Here is a 25,368-nt window from a genome sequence, read left to right as displayed (position 1 = left end):
AAATGGTTTACATGGGAGATATAGTGGTTGGAAGTGGTCCGTCTATAGTCAGTTTTCCGACTTAAAAATATTTTGGGAACTGTTAAAAATGAGAGTGTGGCGGGCATTGGAGAATTGAGAGAATTTTGTAAGGAAAAAATAAAAGTTGCTTTTAACTTCTTGCAATTTACCGTGAAAAAATTAGCATTATTTTCCTTAAAATATTTCACACTGTGAATTCATGCTTTTATCAGCGCCATGCATTTGGTTACTATGGCAACGGGGTCAAACAAATACCGACTTCATGATTGGTGTTCGAGTGTTGTTTTAAAAAAAATCTATTTTTGTCTGCTTGTTACATTTTTCAGCTTAATATCTTTGTTTACCTGTACCTGAGAAAATGCAGTGAAAACAAAAGCAGCAATATTTAGCTAGAAACAAGGTATTCCCAGCACAGCTAAGATTTTAGTTTTGGTTTGAAGACAGTAGGAGCTTAACCTGATTTAAATTTTTTGCTTGACCAACGCCCTTATGCAGGGTGACTTACAGAGGTAACAAGTTATTATAATATATCTAAGAAAAAAAGCAATACAGCTTTTTTGTTTGGGGATTTTTTTTAGTTTCTGTTTGCGCTTTTTTTGTCAAATGAAACGTTTTTTGCAGTTATTGTGCACAGTGTGTTTGTTTCCGTTGGTTGTATGTACAAGTGCTTTGTATTTGTACTGTGTACAACTACTGTTATAAACTGCAGAAAATGTTCGTCTTGCTTCACTTGGCACCATACATTTTCAGTCTTGGCTACTTTGCTCTGCTCAAACCACAGAGAGATATTTGAATTTCCATTCCTAGCTACGCCTCTGGTCTAAGACTGTTGCATAGCAGTGTACGTAGCACAGACAATACACAGGTCTTTGATGCAGCTCCTGTTACTCAGCAACACTGTGAGCTTTCCACTGTGGCACCTGCAGAAGCTGATAGATTCTAAGTTCCTGAATACACCTCCTTTTCAATCACTTACGCAGGTACAGTATCCTTCAGGTATCCGTGAGCTGCCTCATTTCCATACTGTTCACACGAACACCAAAGAAACGATGCTGGCAAAGAAATGATGCTTCCTTAATGAGAACATTGCATCGTGCTCCTCATTGAAAGAGAAAAGAAAAAAAGCAGGACAATAAGTCTGCAGTTCAACCATGTTTTAGGAAACACATCACGGCGAGATAATAATGTAATACTTTTCCGTCCAGATAGCCACACTTCTGTGAGCCAGAAATGCATACGATGTGGCGTGCTTAGAGGTTTGTTTTAGAATCAAATAATCAAAATTTGTGCAGAACTGATTGTGTAATTTACCCTTCCTCAGCAGCAAAGAGCCAGCATAAGTACTTGATTCAGTACAGTATTGAAAACATTTTTTCCATCTTTATGAAGAAAAAGGCATGTCTCTCATATTATGTAGGACACCCCATGCAGCTCCTATTTACTTGAAAAGAGTGCTGAGAGTTACAGAGGAGCTGGGACAGATGTTGAAATATTTTATTCCATAGTGCAGGTCTAGTGTGTGATCCATGCTTAAACACACACGCCCACATTCTGTCTTTCAGAACAATGCATGTTTCCAAACCACAAAATTCCCCTCATGCAAACCCCAGACCATACCCCTGCCCCAAAACATTGCTTGTGACAAAAAACTTGACATGTGACAAAGTCTCAACCATTCAGTGGTTATAAATAAAACAAATTCTAAGATATACAATAATTCTATAAAATATATTTTTGCCTCTCAGACAGACGTCACATAGAGGATACACGATAGTGGGTAGGGCAAAAATAACCAATGAGTGAATGAAAACAAACACATTCACAAATTGATTTTTTTTTAGTTAACCATGAAGAACCATGGCGTTTTCTGTTTATACCGCACAGTATTAATCATTTACTTAAAATAATTGATTTGATGAAGTCATTTATGTTCATCTTTATTGATTAAACATTCATAGTACTCCACAGCAACGTCAATTCAAAACTTGGTGAAACTATGATTGTGACATCACTGCTACAAGCAGAATATTGAAAAACAAAAGTAAAAAAAAAAACTCCTTATACTTACTGACAAAAGCACATACTGTACATAATTTACAGTAAGGGAAATCCTGGCATCTTTGACACCTTATAGTGTGTTTGAAAAAGTTCTGATTGCTGCCACTGGATCAAATCTGGATTTATTCAACAATTGTATACAGTATAACTCTCAGTGAACATAAACTACCGCATGCCTTCACTCACCTTGCCGGCCGCAGCCTCCCTGCCATTTCAGCATCTTACTCGGAGCTCAGTGAGTGACTTGTCTCCGCTCATCAGGAATTACGTTTACTCTGTGACACTAATCTGACCTGTTCTGTGTATTTTGTGTACAGTAAATACAAACAGCCCTCCCTCAACAGTGCCAAGGCCATTCCTAAGGGGCACAAAACCCAATATAGGCCATTAAATAAAATACTCTTCTCATTGTTAAAAATGTCAGGCTCATTACTGCAGATGTCTTGACAAAATACCACTGCACATTTAAAATATAGAAAAAACAGATGCCTGTTTCAATGAAGAAGAAAATCAGTCAGAATCCAGGCTCTCTCTTTTGTGATTCCAATGGAAGTCAGTCAGCTACAGTATGCACTCTCTTTTGCAAAGAGATGTCTTCTACATAGCAAGCTAATGACAGAAAAGCAACCTTGTACTGTGTATTGACAGTTTACTAGACTTAACTGTAAAAAAATGACACAATAGCATGACAAAACTGCTTCTCACTCACAGTAATCCAATATTATTTGCATTATCTTTGACGCAATAAAAATAGATGTTTTAAGTGGCTCGTTTTTTTTATTAATTATAGAGATATACAAGTCTGGCTTGGTTGACTTATTCTACATATTATCTATATCTACAGTGTTTGAGATTATTTTTGTTTGTCACTGTTTTGAACTAGTCTTCATTGAAAAAGATCTAAGATACAAGTGGGACCTGGTTAAATAAAGGTAAAATAAATAAAATAAAACACAGATAAGTCACAGCAATACTTCAGTTATACTTGTATAACTGCCTTGACAAGTCTTTTTGCTGCAGTGTACTGGTATTCTTTTTTTATTGGCCATTGTTAACTAACCCACTTGTAATGTACCGTACCTTACTGGGAAAGGGTAGCGTCACGGAACAGGCTGCCTACTGGCATGAATTAAACCCAGAGACAGAAAGCTGCAGTTTTAATAGAGCTGTTACACACACTTCATTCACAAAGCAGCACCAGTTACCTAACTGGAGAATGGCCACACCCGTGATTGGCTCAATATGACCTTTTGCACTGATTTATTCTGTAAAAACTTTTTATTTTAATGTTACTGTTGTTTTCTTCATCAATATGAGTCAAATGTTTATTTGACTTTAAGAATCACTTGTACAGTACCATTACTTTGACCTTTGAACTACTTAAACTTTGTTGTTCCGCTGTGCATCCTGCACAATAAGTTTAGTTCAGTATAATAAAGAAATGATGTTTTTTTGCTGTGTTGCTCCCAATGTTTCAAGATGCTTGTACTGTAGGTGGGCAGGCTCGAGGAGGGCACCAATTCCTTATCATCCCCAGCCATCCTTCTTTGTCATGGCTGGGAGCTGCAATCCAACATGACACAGCCCTCCCTAATTTATTTATATTTATATATATACACACACACACACACACACACACACACACACACACACACACACATATATATTTTTAATTTAGAGTGACCAATTACTATTTTTATTTATTGTCCCCCAATTTCAAATGTCCAATTATGTTTTTTCTCCTCATCGCACAGACGTTCTGAGGGTGTATGAGCATTATCCAATCTCACAAACCTAAAACCAGAATCGTTTTTACACCGAGCAATGTGGGCAGGCTACCGATCCCAGAAGACAGAGATCAGCCCTTATCCACTCTGAATATGCTCGGTGTCTGGCCAGTAGGGTTCGCTGTTGCACGATGAGGAGAATAAGTCCCTGCCTGTTTCCCATCCCCACCACTAGGACCGCCAGAGCCAATGCGACGCCCGCTTTGGAGTCCCCAGCAGAGTTTAGCCTCTTTACACAGCTGGATGCGAACCGGCGCCATCCAAGCTGTGGGACTCATCCTGTGCTCCCTAATTTTGCCTGCATGACTATTTCACTGAATACTGAGGATATTAATATGCAAATGCTATTTCACTTTGATGCTGCTCATACACAGCCTTCTAATTGAGCTTATTGATGTTTTATATTTTTTATGTTCTTTTTTTTTCCTCTCAAGGTCTTTCTTTGTATGACTGTTCACTCCATCAATATGCATTACAACTGCTTTGGTCACCGCTGACAGAAAGTTAGGTAGAAAACGTGCAGTAAGTTTAGTTTCCCACGAGGTTCCCCCAGCCTCCATTAGCATCAACCTTCCCTAGCCAGCACTCTGAATTCTCAGAAGCTCAATGACCTAGTCAGAGACTGCGTGTGTCTCGTTGAATAACAATCCAATGAGCAGTTCTGGAGACATCGTGGAGACTCAACTGATCTCGAGACAACCACTTTCACATAAATAAAATAGGGCCCTGCAAGTACCACAGACATCAAAATCAGACATCGAACTGTGCTTGTCTGGCTCTTTAGTCTGCCTATGAAGCAATAACAAAAGATACAGAGTTGAAATGCCTTAATTTTTCTCTTAAAAACATGCACGCACGTACGCACGTTTAAAATCAAAAGGAAACCCTAACATTTTAAAGGGAAATTGATTTTAGCCACAACATGTTATTTTTTTCAAATGCAAAACCACCAGCTTCCTCCAGTTTTGCCTTAAATGACATGATAAACAGCAGACCCTGATATCAAGCAACGGGGTCAAATGCTTTCAACATTCCCTGGTTCCAAAATTCCTGAGTACATTCTTGTAAAAAAAACTGCAGTTAGTCTAAAAAGTTATAGTGCTATACAAACAATGCATTACACTGGTATAATATTTGAACACTGCCATGGCTTTGAGAAAACAATATGAAAGCTAAAAGTATTCAAGTGCATAATGTGTTCATTACGAATGTTCATGTCAACAGCCTATGATTATACACCAGCTTGCTTCAGGATGGACATATTCTAGATTAGGACCATGATATTCCAGCACTGAAGATGGAAATACAACATTTATTAATGGATTCTACTGCCAGTGTGAGAGATAATCTGATGGGGCATGTAATGTGCACAGTGGTAGGTACGTTTAAATACCAACTTGAGGTATTGAAGGGCACATCAAAGAAATGCACACTGTAGCATGGTATTGGGTGAACGCGAATGCGAGAGGCAATTCTTTCCTTGACGATTAACAACATCATACTTCAATTTCTGGTGGACTAGATAAAATGCAATCTCATTAAAATGGTTTTGAAAAAAAAAAAAAAAAAAAAACACAGCTAGAACTGAAGAACTACGTTTTACAATATAGTGCAATGATACCCTTATAAAACGTTACCATGGTATTCAGTGGCACTGGAACACTTTTTATAGAGGGGGTGCTGAAAGCCATTGAACAAAACTGTTACCCCTGTATAGGACGGAAGCAGGTGCACAGCACTTCAATCCACGGGGTGCTCCCGCACCCCCAGCATCCCTAGTTCCAGTGCCCCTGATGGTATTTGTGCACATTCATTTACCAGCTTCCCCAGCTTTTCCATGGTTATATTATGCATTTACCATAATCTACAGTGGTTTGCCATGATTCTGAATATGCTTTACCATACCTCTCTGGCCTTAACAATATCAATTACAAACATAATGTGGCCGAGCAGAGTTTGCCTACAACCCTTTCTTGGCAGTCATTGGAGCAGACGGCAGTTACATAACAGCAGTACGAATGTTTTGTCTGACATTTATTTGTGAACAGAGCAGGCAAATTTCAAATACCAAGGGGCCAGATAATTCCCTAACTAACCCTGATTAAATATAGGTCTCGAATGCTTTACAATCTGTTTACCCATAGATTCTGTACTTTAATGTAACTGCAGGAATTTTGAGAAACTTCATATTCCAAAATGTAAAATAAAATGACACTAAAAAACTGATTTAACAAATGGACACACAGAGGGATTGAGAGCTTGGAACGGCTCTAGTTCCCCTACTGTTAAATCAGTATAGCATTATTCCAGCTTGTGTTAGTGTAACAGGCTGTGTGGGTCACTTCCGTTTCTAACCCCTGTAGGTGAGATACAGCTAAAAGCTCTATAACCAAATATGCAGACGAGCGTTGCTCTTTAGCACGCTTGCTTTATTTACACGGTATCTTTTTAAACGAAAAGCATTATATTTTTTAGTGGTTCAACCAATACATTTGAGAAATATTATTTATAGTTTACATGAACTGAGAGCCAGGTTTTAGTTTATGGCATATTTGATTGCTTTAACTGTAAATTTGCCTTAAATCAGATCAAATCTGATAATGTCAATGTATTGCAACAACTTTTAAAGATATCAAAAGTTAAAAAGACAGAGTCTTGTGTAACATGTTCCTTAAGGGGTTCTGAAAACAGCAATACATTTAAAGGATGTGAATAATCCAGTCTAAATGCATGAGTCGATATGGGAATCTTTTAAATTATGGTGATTCATTCAGTAAGCACATTAGTGCTGTGTTGACTTTAACAGCAAAATTGAGAAATTTGCAGCATCAACATTAACAGCGCAGCCTCTGTTAAATGCTTTGCTAATGAACCCATTAGCCTGGACTCATTTTATTTCAGCTTAAATGACTGGTATAATACCATAATAATTATCCCCTGTCAATTTCTCTCTCAGCACAGCATACAAACACTTTAAAAAGTGAACAAATGCTCTCGCCTTTAGGGGCTCTTTCTCATTAAAAACAGAAAGACAGTTTTTGTGAACACAACATGTGTCTACGACTCTTCAAGACAACCCATTTATACCTGTATCTGGTAGTATTACTTGTTGTACCCCTGATTTTCTCCCCAATTTAGATTATGCCCCACAACTGCTCATCCCATGACCAAACCAATTGCCTCTTTACTCCCAGCTCCCTGCAGGCCTCCAGAGGAGAAAGACCAGCTCTGCAGGTGTCCGCTTGGGCTCCCATGGAGCACAACTTCGAGGAACAGTCTATGGTATCTTTAGCCATTTACATCTCGATCATTAACATACGTTTATTTTAACTAGAGCCTTTTACAGCATCAAAACAAGCTGAAACAAACGTCATATTAAATCTGTGATACACATCAGTACGCACTACATACAACTGAGGAATTCGGAATACACAATGGCAATTTTTAAAAATTGTTTTTATTATATAAAACCAATGTTGGCCGCCGCTTTTCCAAAGAGGGGTTTGAAAATATTTTGAATACTAATTTGCCAGTTAAAATATTACAGTGCACTCTGTTTATAAGTATCATATTCGTCCCAGATGATTTAATTCATAAAAGCAGTTGATTCTTAAAAGCGGACCGATAGAATTGATGTGGTCGTAGTGCAATGGGTTGACCACTAGATGTCATGAGTTCCCGCATACATGTACAGGGACCACATGAAGTATTGTTTACTTAGTTCTCCAACTGAAAGCTGGGTTTATTTTGTTTGTTTGTTTTATTAGCAGTTGTTTCCCCACCACACTGTAAGAAAAATAAAACCAACACCAGTTTAAAACTGTAAATCAAGACTCCAGCCTGATCATTTATACTGCCCTCAGCCACGTCACATTAAATTAGCAAAAGCGCCTCTATTTGTCAGCAGTTTAAATACACTATACAAATGTCAATGGTGCTCAATCACTGAGGATAATACATCAAAACAAGTCCTCGTGGATAAGCAGCTTGTTGTATGATCACGATTATGTTTACTCAAGGCTGCAGAATCCTATTTTATTATAGTATACTTGAGAAGCAATCGTCTCGTGACGGTGCCTACAGCGTTACGTGTAATGGCCTTTGAATTAAAATGACATTACAGTACAGTATTTTACTGTCAGGACTCCCACTGCATTTAAGCATCTGTGGCTTACTTATTTTCTGTTGTGATGCAAATCTCAATTTTTCACTAAGTGGAAATGCAAAGCTCCGCAATCCCCCCCCCCCCCTCCTCACCGCGCCGCAATCACACAATAACACTGCTGTACTCGGTATGTATTCAATGAATGTGTATTCACTTTATTGAAACACATTTTCACTAATAGAAAACACAAAAAACAAACCTGCACAATTCAGTGGCGGTCACGTCTGATTACAAACAATGTAGTGTTTCCTGCGTCACTGCACTATCCATGCTGCGTACGTGGCCTAATCACGCAAGATGTGAACAAACTCAAAAACAGCTGTATTACCTGTACACATCATTGCACTTGATCAAGTACCGTATTACATGTAGTCAGTTTGCCCCAAAATGATTCTTATAAGCGGATTGCTTGATTCTTACAAGCGGAATATTTTACATTGGATAGGAATGATTTTGTCCCAGTGGTTCTGACCACTATATACGGTTGATATCAGTGACTCTTATAAACGGAGTGCACTGTACTTATTTTGTGGTCCCAATAAAATCTAAACTACTGTACGAGATTTTAGTTAGCATCTTAAGCTATTATTTGTGACAGATGCAGGCAATTAAACTCAGGACTCATTTTTCTTAAAAACAGGATTGGAGGATATGCCGACATACAAAGATTTGTGTATACAAATTTAAAATGTTGGGGGGTTGCGAATCGTGTAACTTATTACCTGTTTGTTTTCTCTGTTCTCATGTAGAGGATGTAGACACACTGCAGTGATTATCTGGGACTTTTCCTAAGCAGCAACCACTTATTCACAAGACTACTTTTCCCTCTGGTCCCAGGGGTGCTTTTTCATGATTATCTCTAACAGCAAAAAGACAACCCAGCAATGCTGCTATTACACTCTAGGGGTCGCACTTGGGTTATACTTCCCTTGCTTGCAACAGTGCAACAGTAACGCTGTATGTATACCATTCTCCAGGAGAATTTGTCAGACAGAAACTGTACAGCACACCAAGGAAAATGTGCAGAGAGTGCATAACTTGCTTCTGTAGTCAGTAAACATTTGTTCACTAGGCTCTTGCCCTGTCTCCGTGCCTCCTAGCCAGGCCGTTTAATGCATAATTAAGAAGGTCAGAATTAATGAAACAGTGTGGAGTAAAGTTCAAGGAATCCCCAGGCACTATTTATTCTATTAGATCTTCAGGCATGAATGTCAGATTGGGAGGGATGGAGACATGAGCTGGTAAGCAGCGGCGCCATCCCAGGGACGAGGCTCACCGAGTCACGACTTACCTGCAGCGTGGAGTCATTCCCGAGCTCCTTCCCTGCGAATATCACCCGCAGCTGGTGAGCTGGAACCCCTTGTTGCCTAGCAACCGCCTCCTTGAGCTGGAGTATGGTGGCACCCACGTCCACATCTACTGGGAAGCCATGGCTGGAGCTGAATCTGACAAAGACTGACCAGGCAAAAATGAAAAAGAAAAAAGAAAAAAGAAAGGACATCTTAGAACAAATTAAAAGTGGAGCTTTTAAAGACAACAGGGGTTGTTCTACCAAGCATCTCACTTTAGATTTTACAGAAAGTGGCATCATTTAAGGCCTAGTCTTTTTTAAAACATGCTTTTAAAGATTCCCAAAATAAAAGCAGATGTAGTGTCAGGCGTCATGGACATTCTGTCTGGTTCTGTGTTACATTTCAGTTAATCTGCTGTGTAATGACATTGTTGGCATTAAAACATAGGTGGTTCACTGTGTAAAATCTACCAGCGGCTTCCAGGGTAAATTGAATAGAAAAAAATATTGAATAGAAAAAAATAATGTGTAACATTTAGTCAGTTTAAAAGGGATCTTCTACATTTTCCTAATATTTAATTTTTTAGCCCTTCTTACCGTACGTTTCTTTTTTCCTGTTTAAGAGCCACAGCAAGGCCTGCTAACTTTAGTTTAAATGGTCATTCAAGGTGTCTCTCAAGGAGTCTCCCCAGTCAGAATTAAAGGAATCTTATACGAGATGGAATTAACTTACTTAACCAAAAGAGATGTAACACATCCAAAACTTATATCACTGATAGAAATTAGAAATCCACATGCAATACACCAGCTCATTGTAAACATATGCCAACAGATGACCAAAAACAATTATTATTATTATTATTATTATTATTATTATTATTATTATTATTATTATTATTATTATTATTATTATTATTATTATTATTATTATTATTAATCTACTTCACTTTTCACTTAATGTGACAATCTGATCCCTATGAAAATGCACACACAGAAACACACGCTCACAGCATTTTAATACCACAATACAACTTTTAATAACCAGCATTTTAAAATATCTACCTGTATAAAAGCTTTTGATATGAACTAACTCAAAGGACCTGAGTATTATCTCCTATACCAGAATAATAATCACCAATCCATGCAGTAACCTCTATGTGTGCTGATTCCTTACACAGAGTTTAAGCTTCATACATATTTCATAAAAGCCTAATTCGCTCAGCGGACAAGTCCTGGGCCAAGTTGAAAGTATTAGGAGGACAATCAGGTATGATTGAAAAATAAAACATGTTTTACAAACACCACATTTTCTAAACACACTTTAATTTAGTGCAAATGCAGGAATTGAAATAACCAATAACCGGTTCACTGCACTTGGCGAAAGCATACAGAAATTCAAGTTAATTTCATTGTCTGTCAAATTCCAATACAAATATTACACCAGCCATCAGAATTTTAAACTAAATACATCCCGGAAATACTCACTGTTCGTTTTCATTTCATGAAAATCATTTATAATAATATATTAAAATTGGAAGGTTTCAGTGTATAAATGAAAGCAGTTGTAGGCAGTTCTTTCAGTCAGTTTCTGTAATGAGATTTTTCAAAATGTGTTTCGTACTTGCAAATACACATTACATTTCCTATGCTCACACAACACTGCTGGACTAATTATATTGTCTTTAATAAAAACATTAAATATGCTAATATTTTTTCAAAAGTAATTTCTGCTATTAATCCTGCTATTACCCTTACTTGCAATTTGGTGTTATTTAATCTGACAAAGTCATGTTCATTATTTTCCAGACAAACTTTCTTACACAATCAGAAGCAAAATCCTACTCAGAAACGCAAAGCTGATATACTGTAGGCTGCACTGTTTGTTTTCTGCAAGTTCTTTGTTAAAGCACTAATAAATTGAAGGGAAAGCGGGCTCGTACAAAGGTGAGTGTGTGAGTGAATTCTGCACTCCTCCAGACTGTTCATGCAGAATAACAGAACATGCCCCTCCTGGCCTGGGCAGGCCCACGCAGGCTCTACAGAGGTGCTGTCAATCAGGGAGAGGGAGGTAGAGTGACTGGGAGTAGAGTGGCATTCAGTGCTGAACTCTGGAGGGATAACACTCGGACAGCCATTAAAACAAAAACAACAGGGCACAAGACACATTACAGTGGTAACTAACAACAAAATCAAGTTATATTGGAGAATCCAGTTGCGAGTTTCATATACAGTGAATACCTTAAAGAGCAAGTGGCTTCAAAGGCACTGCAATTGCATTGGTTTATATTCCTCGTACTATTGCATAGCGTTTGCAATCGTTGTTTTAGCTTGTCTAGAGAAGGCCTGCACAGCCTCCTAACGCCATTCTAGTAATAACAGTATGGCTTTTCAGCTCCCATCTACAGTACTGTAGAAGACATACTGTGCTGTGGTAGCCATGACCAGCTATGCTGCACGTAACTGACTGAGGCCAATACAACTTGGGGTTTGGTCAAAGTGCACGGAATTCAGTTAGAATCTGTTTAATCGTATACATGTTTAATGTGAACATGTGGTGTGGTGTTATAAATCACTACAGTTTAAAAAAAAATCTGTCAAATATATAATAGCTACAAGGGACATGTATCTACGCTGATAAAAGCTATATTAAACTCCATGACACTAGACTGCACGGCTGTAGTTTGTCACCAAATCCCCAATAACTTAGACGGAGACACAACTGGGTCCAGAGGGGTTGGGAATTCCCAATTCATCAATGGGCTGTGAAATCTATGATACTGCAGCAGACCAAAGATGCTACAGTGCATGCTACTTTGCTATAAATCTTGTTGGACAGTAAACTGTCCCTGTGTGATTGGACCTGGAATTCACAAGGTTACTGTACAGCTGCTTTTTCCTATTCATTTTGTTACATCCCGAAGTAATAGTTGGTTTAACACCATCTTGCACCCGATTTACATGTTGTATACTGTATGGTGCTTCTCAACCTGAGAAACCCTAATTCAATTCTAGTCAAATAACGCTCCCCAAAATACCCAAGGTATTGAATCAGTGCACACACCAAGTTCCATTTGTACAATTTTGAGTTTTAAAGATCCTGAGCTACCTACAGCTATGGCCAAAGGTTTTGCATCCCCCTATAGAATGAACTCATTTTGCTTCATAAAGTCGAATGAAACCTGCTGAATAATGTTACGTTAACATATTGAATTACATACCGCTTTGTAGTTTTCCATATACTTAACGGAAAACTGACAAAAACTGAAAAATATGACAGTTGTATATGTTAAAATGGAGGGCAGGTTATGTTTAAAAAGAGAGCTAGGCTATGAATGGCAGTATGTGTTCCACAGTTAATGACACGGCATCTCTCACAGTCCTTGGGTTGACAAATGAGTCTTGCTGCAAACTGGTCACCATTATTTAATGTAGGGGGTGAAATTTCCCAAGAACTCTGCAATAGCCCTTCAACCATGATTTCCATTACATGAGAGTAGATGTTAAAACTTCATGCTATGTAGCTATGTGCAATCTTAAACGACTGTTGTAAAACAGAGACCTACCCGCTTACAACCAGGTTTGTTGTGTCTGTACTCACTAGCTTGTTTCCTCATTTTGGTTTTAGTCACCATCACAACTGTTGCAAGGTACAGAGGTTCCCGTAGTCTGCTTATTTACAATTAAATAATTAAAATAAATATTTGCAATCGTAGCTGTCAAGGCTCAGCCGTTATCATAGACACGGTCTGAAGGGAAACGGAAGCCCTGACTAGCACTTGAAAAGATGTATAATTTGGAACGAGTCGTTTGGGAAGAGACTGTCGTTAAGCGTTAGCTGTTGATTCCTTTTCTGTTTTTTTTTTTTTTATTTGGGGAAAATTTTGCTTATATTTTGTATTAGTATGCTAATTATTTGTTTTATTTCAAATGGTGCAAACTTTGCAGTAAAGCAAATGCTGTTTTGGTTTTGAATAGATTTGAATGAATGAATCTGCTTTGCTTAGTGTTTAAATACTGAGAAGCTTGTTGTATACACCCTGCTTCAGTGCAATGGGATTGAAATACAATTCCTATTGTTTTGTTCAATGGGTAGATTGCTGTATGTGAAATTATTATGACAGCACCACAATAGTAGGGCAGTGTAATATATATATATATATATATATATATATATATAGAGAGAGAGAGAGAGAGAGAGAGAGAGAGAGAGAGATTGTTAGTTTATTGTATTTTTATAGAGGGCATGGGTAGTATTTATTGTAGAAAGGCAGTTAATTAAAAAGCGTGGAGGACTGTACCTTACCATTACTGCTGCTAAAGAGAACGTATGATATCTGTTTATGTCAAAATGTTATAATAAATACAAAATTAAAATTAAAAAAAAAAGATAATATTTTATAAAAAATATGTATGTAGTTAAAATATGATGTATACTGTACTATTATTGATACCCATCTCGGTCATAAATGTATACCTAGTACACATATTGACTTGGACCAATCAGAACACATAAAATACTGCATGATGTAAATTAACTATGTATCTGTTACGTGGGAGCTAGTCTTTTTACAGCAGTACTGATTCATGCTGACATAGTCTCTTGTAATGACTTCATATTCACAGCGTAATTACAAGAGTAGTCAATCGCCTTGGGGATAACATCAAGAATAAGGAAACTGGGAAATACGACGGTGAGAGATGTTCTTCTATCGTGCTCATATAGAGTTGCACAGTGCTACTTATTGAGGGTTACCAGGTGTCTCAGGAAAACTGGGATTGTCACGTTTTCAGCCCAGTTTTTGTCATGTTCAGAAACATTAACATTGTAAAATGTTTCCGGTTTTGCTGCTGTGCATTTTTACCGTATAACACTTTTTTTTTTTTTTTTTACTATTTTAGTCAAATGACAATAAAAAGACAACAATTCATTGTACGATCTGCAATAAATACATCCGATGTTTAACTTTTAAATCATGATTAGGTTATTTTAACTGCTTTGTGGAGTCACTGAATTGAAGGACAAAAATATATCCAGATTTTTCAATGTGGAAATCTGGTCACCCCTCTGCAGACTTCTCGAGACAGACTGTCGATTTATATTACCAGATTTTTTTTATTTTTATTTTTTTTATTTCAAATGTAAGTCAACTTTTAATTGGACAATTTACTACACATCCTATTTTCTTTAAAGTCATTGGCTCTTACTTAATTTTCAGTGATCTGATCGGCCAAATGACTAAGTGTAATAATTAGAATTACAACACATGCTAAATTCAAATTATACGTGTACTAAACAGCACGTGTACTAAATAACGCGTTTTTGACCCAAATGGCGTTCCATACAAGCCTGTCACATACCAGTACTGGTACACACACCACAGGTTGAAAAGCACTGCTGTAGTAGAATAAGAAAGTCATCGTCAGGTGAACTCTTCTAATAAATCATATTCAAGCTTTAACCAAACATTAACAGTGCAGATGAGCTGAGGTAGTTGTTTGTAGTTCTGGATTATGCTTTTCATGGGATGCAATGAAGTGCATAAAGAGTCACTTTACTTAGTTTGTTCTTAGGCAGCAGAGCTAGAATACCGATTAAACTAGCGGGGTTAGACACTTCCATTAAAATAGATGCCCAAGTATAAATGATTCAGTTTATGTAAGGTTTAGTCAAAAAATGTACTGTTATGTGCGTAAACATTAATGCTAAAATAAAAATATATTGCCTGAAGTACCTAATTCCAGACACCCCACTGTACTAAAAGGCAGTGCTACTGGATCAATCATGCTGCACTCAAGTGTTCATCTCCTTTCCACTAATGCACTGTCAAGCACTAATTCTGAAGAGACTTCTAATCTCAATTTGATGTAGTTTTGCGTCACTTTATTTTTAACTTAATGCACTGGATGCATGCACTCGATTATAAATGTACAAGCCCTGTGGCACATTGGTACACTGCTGGAAATAAGACGTACAACTCAATGGTCCTTTAAATAAATACAGAATTAAACTAAACAATTCTGCTTTTCAAAAGCAACCTCAGCAAAAAAAAAAGACAGTATACTGTACAAGCTTGATAACGTGTGGACCTATTCAAGGTGTAGATGGGTTTTTGTCTATGGGTTTGTTTATTAAGGGTGGCCTTTTCTCATATGTGAATGCTTCAAAAAAGAAGGCAGCCCAGGGCCGGTCTAGATTCAGGCTATCCTTTGGATGTGGCCCCAGGCCTGCAATCCAGGACCAGGGCCGGCCTTTACACATATATTAACGCAAAGCACACTTAGGGCCTCCTTTTCATATCACATGACCAATTTGATTATATAGCTCAGTAGCAGGGATCCTAGGATTAACAAGAAAAACACATTTTCTATGATAACACGGAAAAACACTGATCTTCTAACAATAAGAGTAAGCAGTAGAATAGTTTAACGATCGTGTTTGTAAACAAAGGCGGTTTTCATGCAGGTTAAACAAATAGGTATAAATGAGAAGAAACATGTGTCATGTAAAATATATTGTATAAAACAATTCTGGTTATTGAATAATGAATTCATTATTGTTCAATGCTGTGTCTTTCCTTAGGAGGGAGCAGTAGTGCTATTAGGTGGTCAGTCGTGAGCTTGTCTTGTGAACGTCAGTCATTGTGTACAACCTGTTAGTCACTTGTAATCTGAGTGAAGTATCCAATTACGAAAATAAATATTTATATCTGTGAACACTCTTAAGTTGCAGTTTCCGGTGTTATAAATAACTCTGTGTTCTTGAGAGAATGATGTGGTTGTGGGAGGGGGTAAGCTCAGACCGTCACCCTGTTAAACACCATAACTTTAAGTCAAAATAGTCCATCATATATATATATATATATATATATATATATATATATATATATATATATATATATATATATTTTACATTTACATAAACTACAAAATTGCTACTGTGCTGCACTGAAAAAAAGAAAAATAATAAGGCACACATCAATGATTACTGTATATCCCTGTAGCTCTTCCACTCTGATCGCTATCGTTCCATAAATAAATAAAAAAGCAATTCCCCACATTTTAGGCCCGCTTGTCAGTCACATATGTGAATTCGTAAAGATGAATTAAACTGCAAATATGAACAGGGAAATTTTATGCAAAAGGTGCTGCAGAAAGGAAATCATGTACCACCTTCCGTCTACTGCCTTAAAGTGTTTCATTGCTCTGTCAAAAATGGGAGCATTGACCTCAAACACTTAGCCAGACAGCATAAACGGACAACTGATGAAGAGGGTTTGACAGATGCAGCAACACGTTTGTTACGGTGAGACATGTGTTATTTGTTTATGTGGCTCAGTGGCATTAAATCATCGAGGGATCCCTTTATTACTATGCACCTCGAGATGATTTATGGCTTCATTTTATCTCAAAATTAATTTACAATCTGTTTAGGGCTACACAACACGTGGAAGGCAGAGTGCACTGTGTCTGACAGGAGTGCTGGGACAGGGCCTAGAAACCAGACCGCACTGAGCGACGAGTGACAGCGCATTGTCAGGAGACATTTAATATTGAGGAGCATGCACATCAGCCTCGAAATAGAGGACATACTTTATGCAGTTACTAGAATCCGGTGAGGCTTGTTTGGGTAAATGCTTTGTTGGGAATCTGCCACTTACTGAGGTTTGTTTTCCTCTTAGAAGCACCCCCAGTAATTTGGTCTAAAAGTCATGTATGCTGGAGTTCAGGACATTTTACTCTAGTTACTGCACATGTACGGTAAGCAAGGGCTGCAAGACGGAGCACTTCAATTCCTGCTCTGTGTAGTTTGTTGCTACTTTAATAACATTACAACTGTTTTATTCCTCACTGAAAATTAAGAACATAGTTGTGCTCATGTATTGCAGGATAGTTCTCCAACCATCACTATTGGAAATATATCAGCAATATAACCAGTGACGGCTTCAAGTCCCAGTTCAACAAACTACCAAGTCCCAAACCAGCACCATTATGCCCCCCCACCCCCCACCCAATTATGATGTAATACCACTGAAAATAATAAGACAGGCAAACTCAGATAGTCACATCGAACACAGCACCAGGTGGTGCACTGTTATCTTTGAAGAACAAAATAACAAACAAAAGGGTGATCCTTTAAGGCTGGGGCAGGAGCACCAAAAAATAAAAAATCATCCAAGCTAAAGCTATTCCTGTGTCCAGGACAAGAAGTACATACAACATTTTCAGATACTGTTGACTTAAGCAATAAAAATAAAATAAAATCATTCTTCCTTGATAAATAGCATATAAGAGAAAAATCCAGCCAGGTTCAGCCCTTCGATGATGTTGAACGATTACCCGTTGGTAGGTTGTCACATTCACAGATAAAAAAACATTCACAGTTAAACGAGGCAGTCTTCCCATCGACAGCGAGTGGAAGCGACAGCGAGTGGGAGAAGTACAGGCGTGGAAAAGTACAGAGAAAAGTACAGTTTCATTGGAGAAACACAGCAGCAGCTCAAAGTCAAACAGCCGCATGTTTTTCTGATAGCAAACAAGCTGCAACTCGGAGCAGCTGATTCAAATTCAGCGCCGTTCTGAGACACGGGCGAGGGGAGGAGCCAAAAGCACAGCAGAACAACGCAGTTAAACGAGGCAGTCTTCCCAGCGACAGCGAGTGAGAGAAGTACAGGCGTGGAAAAGTACAGAGCAGTTTAGAAGCAGTTTGAAAGCAGGCTGACGGCTGCAGAAGAAACTAAACTTAAAAAAAAAAACCCTCAACATGCGTAAAGTGCCGTGCGATCCAGGATTTGCATAAACTAGTAAGTACGCTAGAAATGGAGCTGGAAGAAGAGAGACAGCAACAGGATCTTGAGGAACTGGCACACCCACAATTCATGGAAGTCTGCATCACCCCTAACAGACTGAAAGCCACCAGGGAGATAGAAGGTCAGAACAGCTAGGTTCAGGTAGGCAGAAGCAGGGAAAAAAAGAAACTTTGTCAAACACAACCAACAGAAATCAAAACAACCAACAAATTTGAGTCACTTCATAATTTTGATGAGCAGAACCAACAACAAGAGAATGAAAGGAACAACATCCAGGACCCCATTGACAGTGGTGACCAGACAACAAAAAGAAGGGAGGTCATGATTGTTGGGGACTCCATATTGAGAAACACAGCAAGTTCAATTCGCAGTTTGGACCCCCATACTACAACAGTGTGCTGCCTTCCGGGAGCCTCGGTCAAGCACATCACTGAGAACGTGGACAGGCTCCTAGAATGAACAGGAGACGACCCGGTAGTAGTCGTCCACATCGGTACAAACAACATTGGAAGAGACAGACCGAAATCCCTGCAAAACAAATTCAGAGAGCTAGGAAGGAAATTAAAAGAGAAAACCAAAACTGTGGTATTTTCTGGTATACTACCGGCACCTTGCAAAGGACCATATGGACAGTTGGAAATAATTAATCAAAACGCATGGCTGAAGATGTGATGCACACGGGAAGGCTTCACCTATCTTGATCATTGGACCACATTCTAAAACGAGGACTATCTGTATAGACGGGACGGACTGCACTTAAATAACAAGGGAACCAGTCTACTTGGAGAAAAGATCCTCGAGTAGGTTCAGAAGCATTTAAACTAGAAAGCAAGGGGGGAAAAATCAATAAAAAAACAGAAGGGAGACCGCATCAAAACAAGAACAACAACTCAGGTAAGACAACCATTTAATGTATTTATCTAAATGCCAGAAGTATCAGAAACAAAATTCTAGAACTTGAAGCTACTGCACTAACAGGTAACTATGATGTGATAGGTGTTACTGAAACTTGGTTGTCTGAGAGTGATGGGGACGAATATAATATTTGTGGGTATACACTGTATAGGAAAGACAGGCAGGACAGAAGAGGAGGAGGGGTAGCGCTATACATAAGAAACAGTCTTGAAGCCCAGGTGTTAAACCTGGACAAAGAAAATAAAACCAAATCAATATGGGTCAGAATAACGGACAAAAATTCAAAGGGCATAATAATAGGAGCATGCTATAGACCGCCAGATTCAGACGGTGAGCACAATAATCTGTTATACAATGACATTAGAAATGCGTGTAGCAAAGGAGAAGCCATACTAATGGGGGATTTCAACTTCCCCCAAATAAAATGGGAAAACCCGGTGGGTAGCACGAAGGATGAAATAGAAATGGTGGAAATGACAAATGACTGCTTCCTAACACAATTTGTCAAGGCATCGACTAGAGGGGAGGCATGCCTTGATTTAGTCTTTTCAAATAACGAAGATAGAATAACTAAAACAGAGGTCAGAGAACCACTGGCAAACTCAGACCACAACATGGTCTCATTTGAAGTGTTTTTTAAAACCCCAAAAGTAATGACTAAAGCTAAGGTTTACAATTTTAGAAAAGCAAACTATGAAGGTATGAAACAGAGACTAACAGAAGTAGATTGGAGTAAAATAGAGAAAACATCCACAGAAGAAGGATGGTTGTTCTTCAAAAATGTAGTACTAGAGGCGCAAAACAATTACATCCCTAAAGTAGACAAATCAAAATGTAAAACTAAATTGCCAAAATGGTTTAATAGATCAATTAAAAAAAAATATTCAGCGAAAAAAGGCACTTTACAGAGCATTAAAAAAGGACCAAAAAGAAAGTACGCAGAAAGAGTACACGGAACTGCAAACACAAGTCAAAAAGGAAGTTAGAAAGGCCAAGAGAGAAATAGAAATGAACATTGCTAAGGGAGCTAAAACCAATTCCAAAATGTTTTTCCAATATTACAACAGCAAGAGAACATTCAAAGAGGAGATTAAATGTTTAAGAGATACAAATGGCAAAATCGTAGATGAAGAAAAAAAAATAGCAAATATATTAAATGATTACTTTTCACAAGTTTTTACAAAGGAAGATACTGACAACATGCCCCACATGTCATCCAGTTCCTATCCAGTTTTAAATAACTTTAGCATAACTGAGGCAGAAGTGTTAAAGGGACTAGGAGCTCTTAAAATAAACAAATCCCCTGGGCTGGATGAGATCCTCCCAGTAGTAATCAAAGAAATGAAAGAAGTAATTTACAAACCGCTAACCAAGATCATGCAGCAGTCTCTTGACACAGGGGTGGTACCGACAGACTGGAAAATTGCAAACGTAATACCGATCCACAAAAAGGGAAACAAAACTGAACCAGGTAACTACAGACCAGTAAGCCTGACTTCTATTATATGCAAACTTATGGAAACTATAATAAGATCCAAAATGGAAAATTACCTATATGGTAACAGGGTACTGGGAGACAGTCAACATGGTTTTAGGAAAGGGAGATCGTGTCTAACTAACTTGCTTGATTTTTTTGAGGATGCAACATCGAAAATGGATAATTGCAAAGCATATGACATGGTTTATTTAGATTTCCAGAAAGCTTTTGACAAAGTCCCGCACAAAAGATTAATTCTCAAACTGAACGCAGTTGGGATTCAAGGAAACACATGTACATGGATTAGGGAGTGGTTAACATGTAGAAAACAGAAAGTACTGATTAGAGGAAAAACCTCAGAATGGAGTGTGGTAACCAGTGGTGTACCACAGGGATCAGTATTAGGTCCTCTGCTATTCCTAATCTACATTAATGATTTAGATTCTGGTATAGTAAGCAAACTTGTTAAATTTGCAGACGACACAAAAGTAGGAGGAGTGGCAAACACTGTTGCAGCAGCAAAGGTCATTCAAAATGATCTAGACAAGATTCAGAACTGGGCAGACACATGGCAAATTACATTTAATAGAGAAAAGTGTAAGGTACTGCACGCAGGAAATAAAAATGTACATTATAAATATCATATGGGAGATACTGAAATTGGAGAAGGAATCTATGAAAAAGACCTAGGAGTTTTTGTTGACTCAGAAATGTCTTCATCTAGACAATGTGGGGAAGCTATAAAAAAGGCTAACAAGATGCTCGGATACATTGTGAAAAGTGTTGAATTTAAATCAAGGGAAGTAATGTTAAAACTGTACAATGCACTAGTAAGACCTCAGCATGAATATTGTGTGCAGTTCTGGTCACCTCACTATAAAAAAGATATTGCTGCTCTAGAAAGAGTGCAAAGAAGAGCGACCAGAATTATTCCGGGCTTAAAAGGCATGTCATATGCAGACAGGCTAAAATAATTGAATCTGTTCAGTCTTGAACAAAGAAGACTACGTGGCGACCTAATTCAAGCATTCAAAATTCTAAAAGGTATTGACAGTGTCGACCCAAGGGACTTTTTCAGCCTGAAAAAAGAAACAAGGACCAGGGGTCACAAATGGAGATTAGACAAAGGGGCATTCAGAACAGAAAATAGGAGGCACTTTTTTACACAGAGAATTGTGAGGGTCTGGAATCAACTCCCCAGTAATGTTGTTGAAGCTGACACCCTGGGATCCTTCAAGAAGCTGCTTGATGAGATTCTGGGATCAATAAGCTACTAACAACCAAACGAGCAGTATGGGCCGAATGGCCTCCTCTCGTTTGTGAACTTTCTTATGTTCTTATGTTCTTAAATGATTACTCGTTGCTAGGCTGTGACATAAAAATGATTACTCGTTGCTTGGCTGTGACATAAAAATGATTACTCGTTGCTAGGCTGTGACATTCACAAATAAAATTATGTTTTGGCATTATTCTTAAGCAACATGCCAGGATGAACAATGGTAAATAGAAGGAAAAAAAAAAACATGGAGTGGGAAATGTACCATATAGGTTCGGCATGAAACTTACTTCAAACAAAGCCTTCACTGTCGCTTTTTTGGAAACTGATAAACTTTAAACTGCTGTTTAAAGTTTTTAATTTACTACAATTTAAAATGTATTTTATAAAGATACAGTTTGAAAATACTTGGAAAAATCACAATGTTAATTATGTCTACACTACTCAAGCATACAATAAAAAAATAAAATAAACTAGTGGTGTTTCTCCGTTAATAGTCAATTTCAATCATCGCCATTTCTGTTTCAATCAACGATTAGCGGTGACAAGACAATGAACCTGAGATTGATTATTTCCAGCTGTAATATTTCACAAAAAAAGTTTAAATAAACCTTCACAAAATGTCTACAAAATGATCTAGAGTGAATATTTACATGCACCATGCTTGTTAAGAGACTCCTGTCAACAAAATCTAGGGTAATAGAGAGCATATATTAGCACAAAAAAACAGCATTTGAAATATAAGAACATCATAGAGCCTCAGTTGTTGAGAAGGGTCAAGTATTCTTTATGATCTGCCTCTCCTCCATTCTCAGCGCTAGTAACTAGTCTATAGCATGTTCCCCCTCTGTGATGCGTGGGATTTGTGTTTTTTATTTGTTCTGAAAAGAAACAGATAAACCTTCCACTGTGTAATAATTAGAAACAAAGAACTCAACTCTGCTGCAGTATAAAGGTCTGTCATATTAGCAAGGCTTACTGGTAATTACAGCAGGCTGGGGACCCCTCAGATCTCACTGAGAATACACCAATCAATACACTGACATGTTTATTAGCTTCACAACAACACGGACCACTCTTAACATGTCTATTTGTTAAATGTATGCTGACTAAAGCTTTTCTTTTATTACTTTTCAGAGTAATATGTTTCCAGCTTTGTTATTATTTCTTCTTCTTCTTCTTCTTCTTCTTCTTCTTCTTCTTCTTCTTCTTCTTCTTCTTCTTCTTCTATATAAAATCAGCCTTCTAAGGTTCTTGTTGAAAGGGTACACAAGGACCTTTTTATTTTGTTGTGTTACATGTTCCCATGTGTTGACTGAACTCTTCCCCTAAAATGTCAAGAACATTTTTATTTTATTTTTTTCTGAAGAAAATAAACCAATTTCCTTTTTTTTAAATACAGTTATGATAACTGGAGGGTCATAAAAGTTTTACTTCTTTTCCTGCATTGGTTTTGAGGTGCCAGTATCAACCCCTTTATAGAAAAATAACAATGCATTTGGAAATCTGAAGCTCTAAGGTTGACAGATAGCCAGGGGTAATGCCAGGTGGAGCTATCATATAAAATTAACTTGTTTTTATATGTAATCCATTCTGGCACCATGTATAAAACCAAGGCCAATGGAAATATGCCAGATGTGGACATATATATGGCATTGCATGTGTAACAATGCCCTTGCTGAAACGGTCCCTGCCACGGTAGCAGTGTGCATACTCCCCACAAACATTACATTCCAGTGTGTACGACAAACCATGCTTTAGACTAACTGTCACAAAACGCAGAAACTAGGAACCAAATACAACTCTAAGTTAATCACCTCTAAATGAAATGTGTGAGTTGTTATTTTTTGGTTAGGGCATCTATATTGGGTGTTTTTGTGTTTTCTGAAAACTTTGAGAATCTATCTTTTGCTACACAGTATAAACTAATGCTGATAAAGATGAAGTAATGGGACTGAAGAACTATTACCTTTTACAACACTGGCTATTGGTTGCATGGGGACCCTGAGGTAGCCAACTTGTGCCTAGCCTCTCAACATTATGTTACTGTTGTGATAGACATGGATTAACTTCCACAGATGGCTGAAAAGATCAAAAAGGGGGCGAGTGTAACAGGTCATGCCATATTTCTTTTGGTGAAACATTTCTGTAACAGGGAATACACTTTGTTTTGCCTCCTGAGCTACACCAGAGACTAATATATCCACTCCTGCAAGCATCTACTGCTGCCCAGCTGGTATTCTGAGTGACATACTGTATTGGTGAGCATGTTCTGAGGGAAGCTTTTGTCCCCACAGATAAAACCACCAGTGGGTAATGCCAAAATAACTGCCCTGTCAAAGTCCTATAAAGTCCAATAAAGCTAACGATGGATTTTTTCAGAGTACTACCCACTGCTGGATGTCTCTCAGGATGTGCACCAGGTGAAACTGGCTTTATAACATAGTATCTGACGGATAATACCAATCGCTGGATGTCTTTCAGGAAAATGAAGCTAACCTGTTGCTGTATACTGTAAACCCGGCAAACAAAAAGGATTTTGTTTTTATTTTCTACAAAACTGAATAACAGTAAAGGCATGACTCACCAGCAATATTCTTCACACTGTAAACACACTGTAGCTTGAAGCAACTGTGTTAGATATCCTGTCCCTGCACTCCATCAGTCACAGTTAGTAGAGGTTAAATAGGGCAAAGACCAGTAAGACAGGGTCTTTGTGAGGATCAGTAACACACCTGCTCCGAGTTATCTCGCTGTCACTAAATCTCCAACATATTGAAAAGAAATCTATTATATCAAACTCCCAATCCCCTGTCTTTTTCCTTTTGCCCTTTTTTTTAATAACAAAAGAAAAAGACAACAGAATACAGATACATTTGATCTATCGAGGTGAGAATAAGATACAGTACGCGCTTAGAAAACAAAATAAAACTACTATTCCCTGGCCACACCACTGCTGTAACCAGAAACTGCAGGCTGAAAGTAAAAAAAAAAAAACATACTGTGATGGAGTGCACATTCCACAGCAATCTTGGTCAGCTGTGAGGCGGTGGCTGTAAGGAGTGCACACTCCATCTGGGTAAAGGTTGTGCTGACGCTTTCAAAGGAAAGTAAAATAATAAAATGTGAAGATAACATAAACTAACTGGTCAGCAAACAAACTGGGAAATGAAGTCATGGGTTTTAAGACCATGGGGAACAGACTGTTGTCTAGAGTAATTAGCAAGTGGTCTTAATTGTGTAATTGCTTGATTGCCCAGGATGTAAAACGGGTTATGCTGAGATGGTCAGAGAGAGAGAGCGGAGAGACGAAACGGTGAGAGAACGGAGAACTGTAAAAGTGAAAAGGAGACTTTGTTTTGAGGGTAAGCAGAATTAGCCTGCCCCTGTTTAGTTTAAAGGGAAAAATAATAAGTGTTTAGTTTAGGACCCGAGAACGGGGTAGGTTTTGTTTGTTTTCTGTTTGTTTTGTTTTCAAATAAAACCACTCTCCGGCGTGTTTCATTGCAAGTACGGCTTTTGTTTGGATCTGCTCAACTATTTTACACAACACAACGTCTTTAACCTGGTG

At 38.0% G+C, this 25,368-nt stretch overlaps 1 protein-coding gene across 2 annotated transcripts in view; it reads right to left on the bottom strand.

The window, feature by feature from the left end:
* prkn (parkin RBR E3 ubiquitin protein ligase) overlaps positions 1–25,368 on the bottom strand; it is a 179,500-nt gene that overhangs the window by 123,480 nt on the left and 30,652 nt on the right. For both annotated transcript variants that reach the window (XM_041251298.1, XM_041251299.1), the window contains exon 2: positions 9,323–9,486. In XM_041251298.1, coding sequence (XP_041107232.1) covers positions 9,323–9,486 — 164 coding nt within the window. The remainder of the gene's footprint in view (positions 1–9,322; positions 9,487–25,368) is intronic.

The sequence above is a fragment of the Polyodon spathula genome, chromosome 5 (genome assembly GCF_017654505.1).
Source record: "Polyodon spathula isolate WHYD16114869_AA chromosome 5, ASM1765450v1, whole genome shotgun sequence".
In the NCBI taxonomy this organism is placed as follows: Eukaryota; Metazoa; Chordata; class Actinopteri; order Acipenseriformes; family Polyodontidae; genus Polyodon; species Polyodon spathula.
This window is presented reverse-complemented; position numbering and strand designations above follow the sequence as displayed.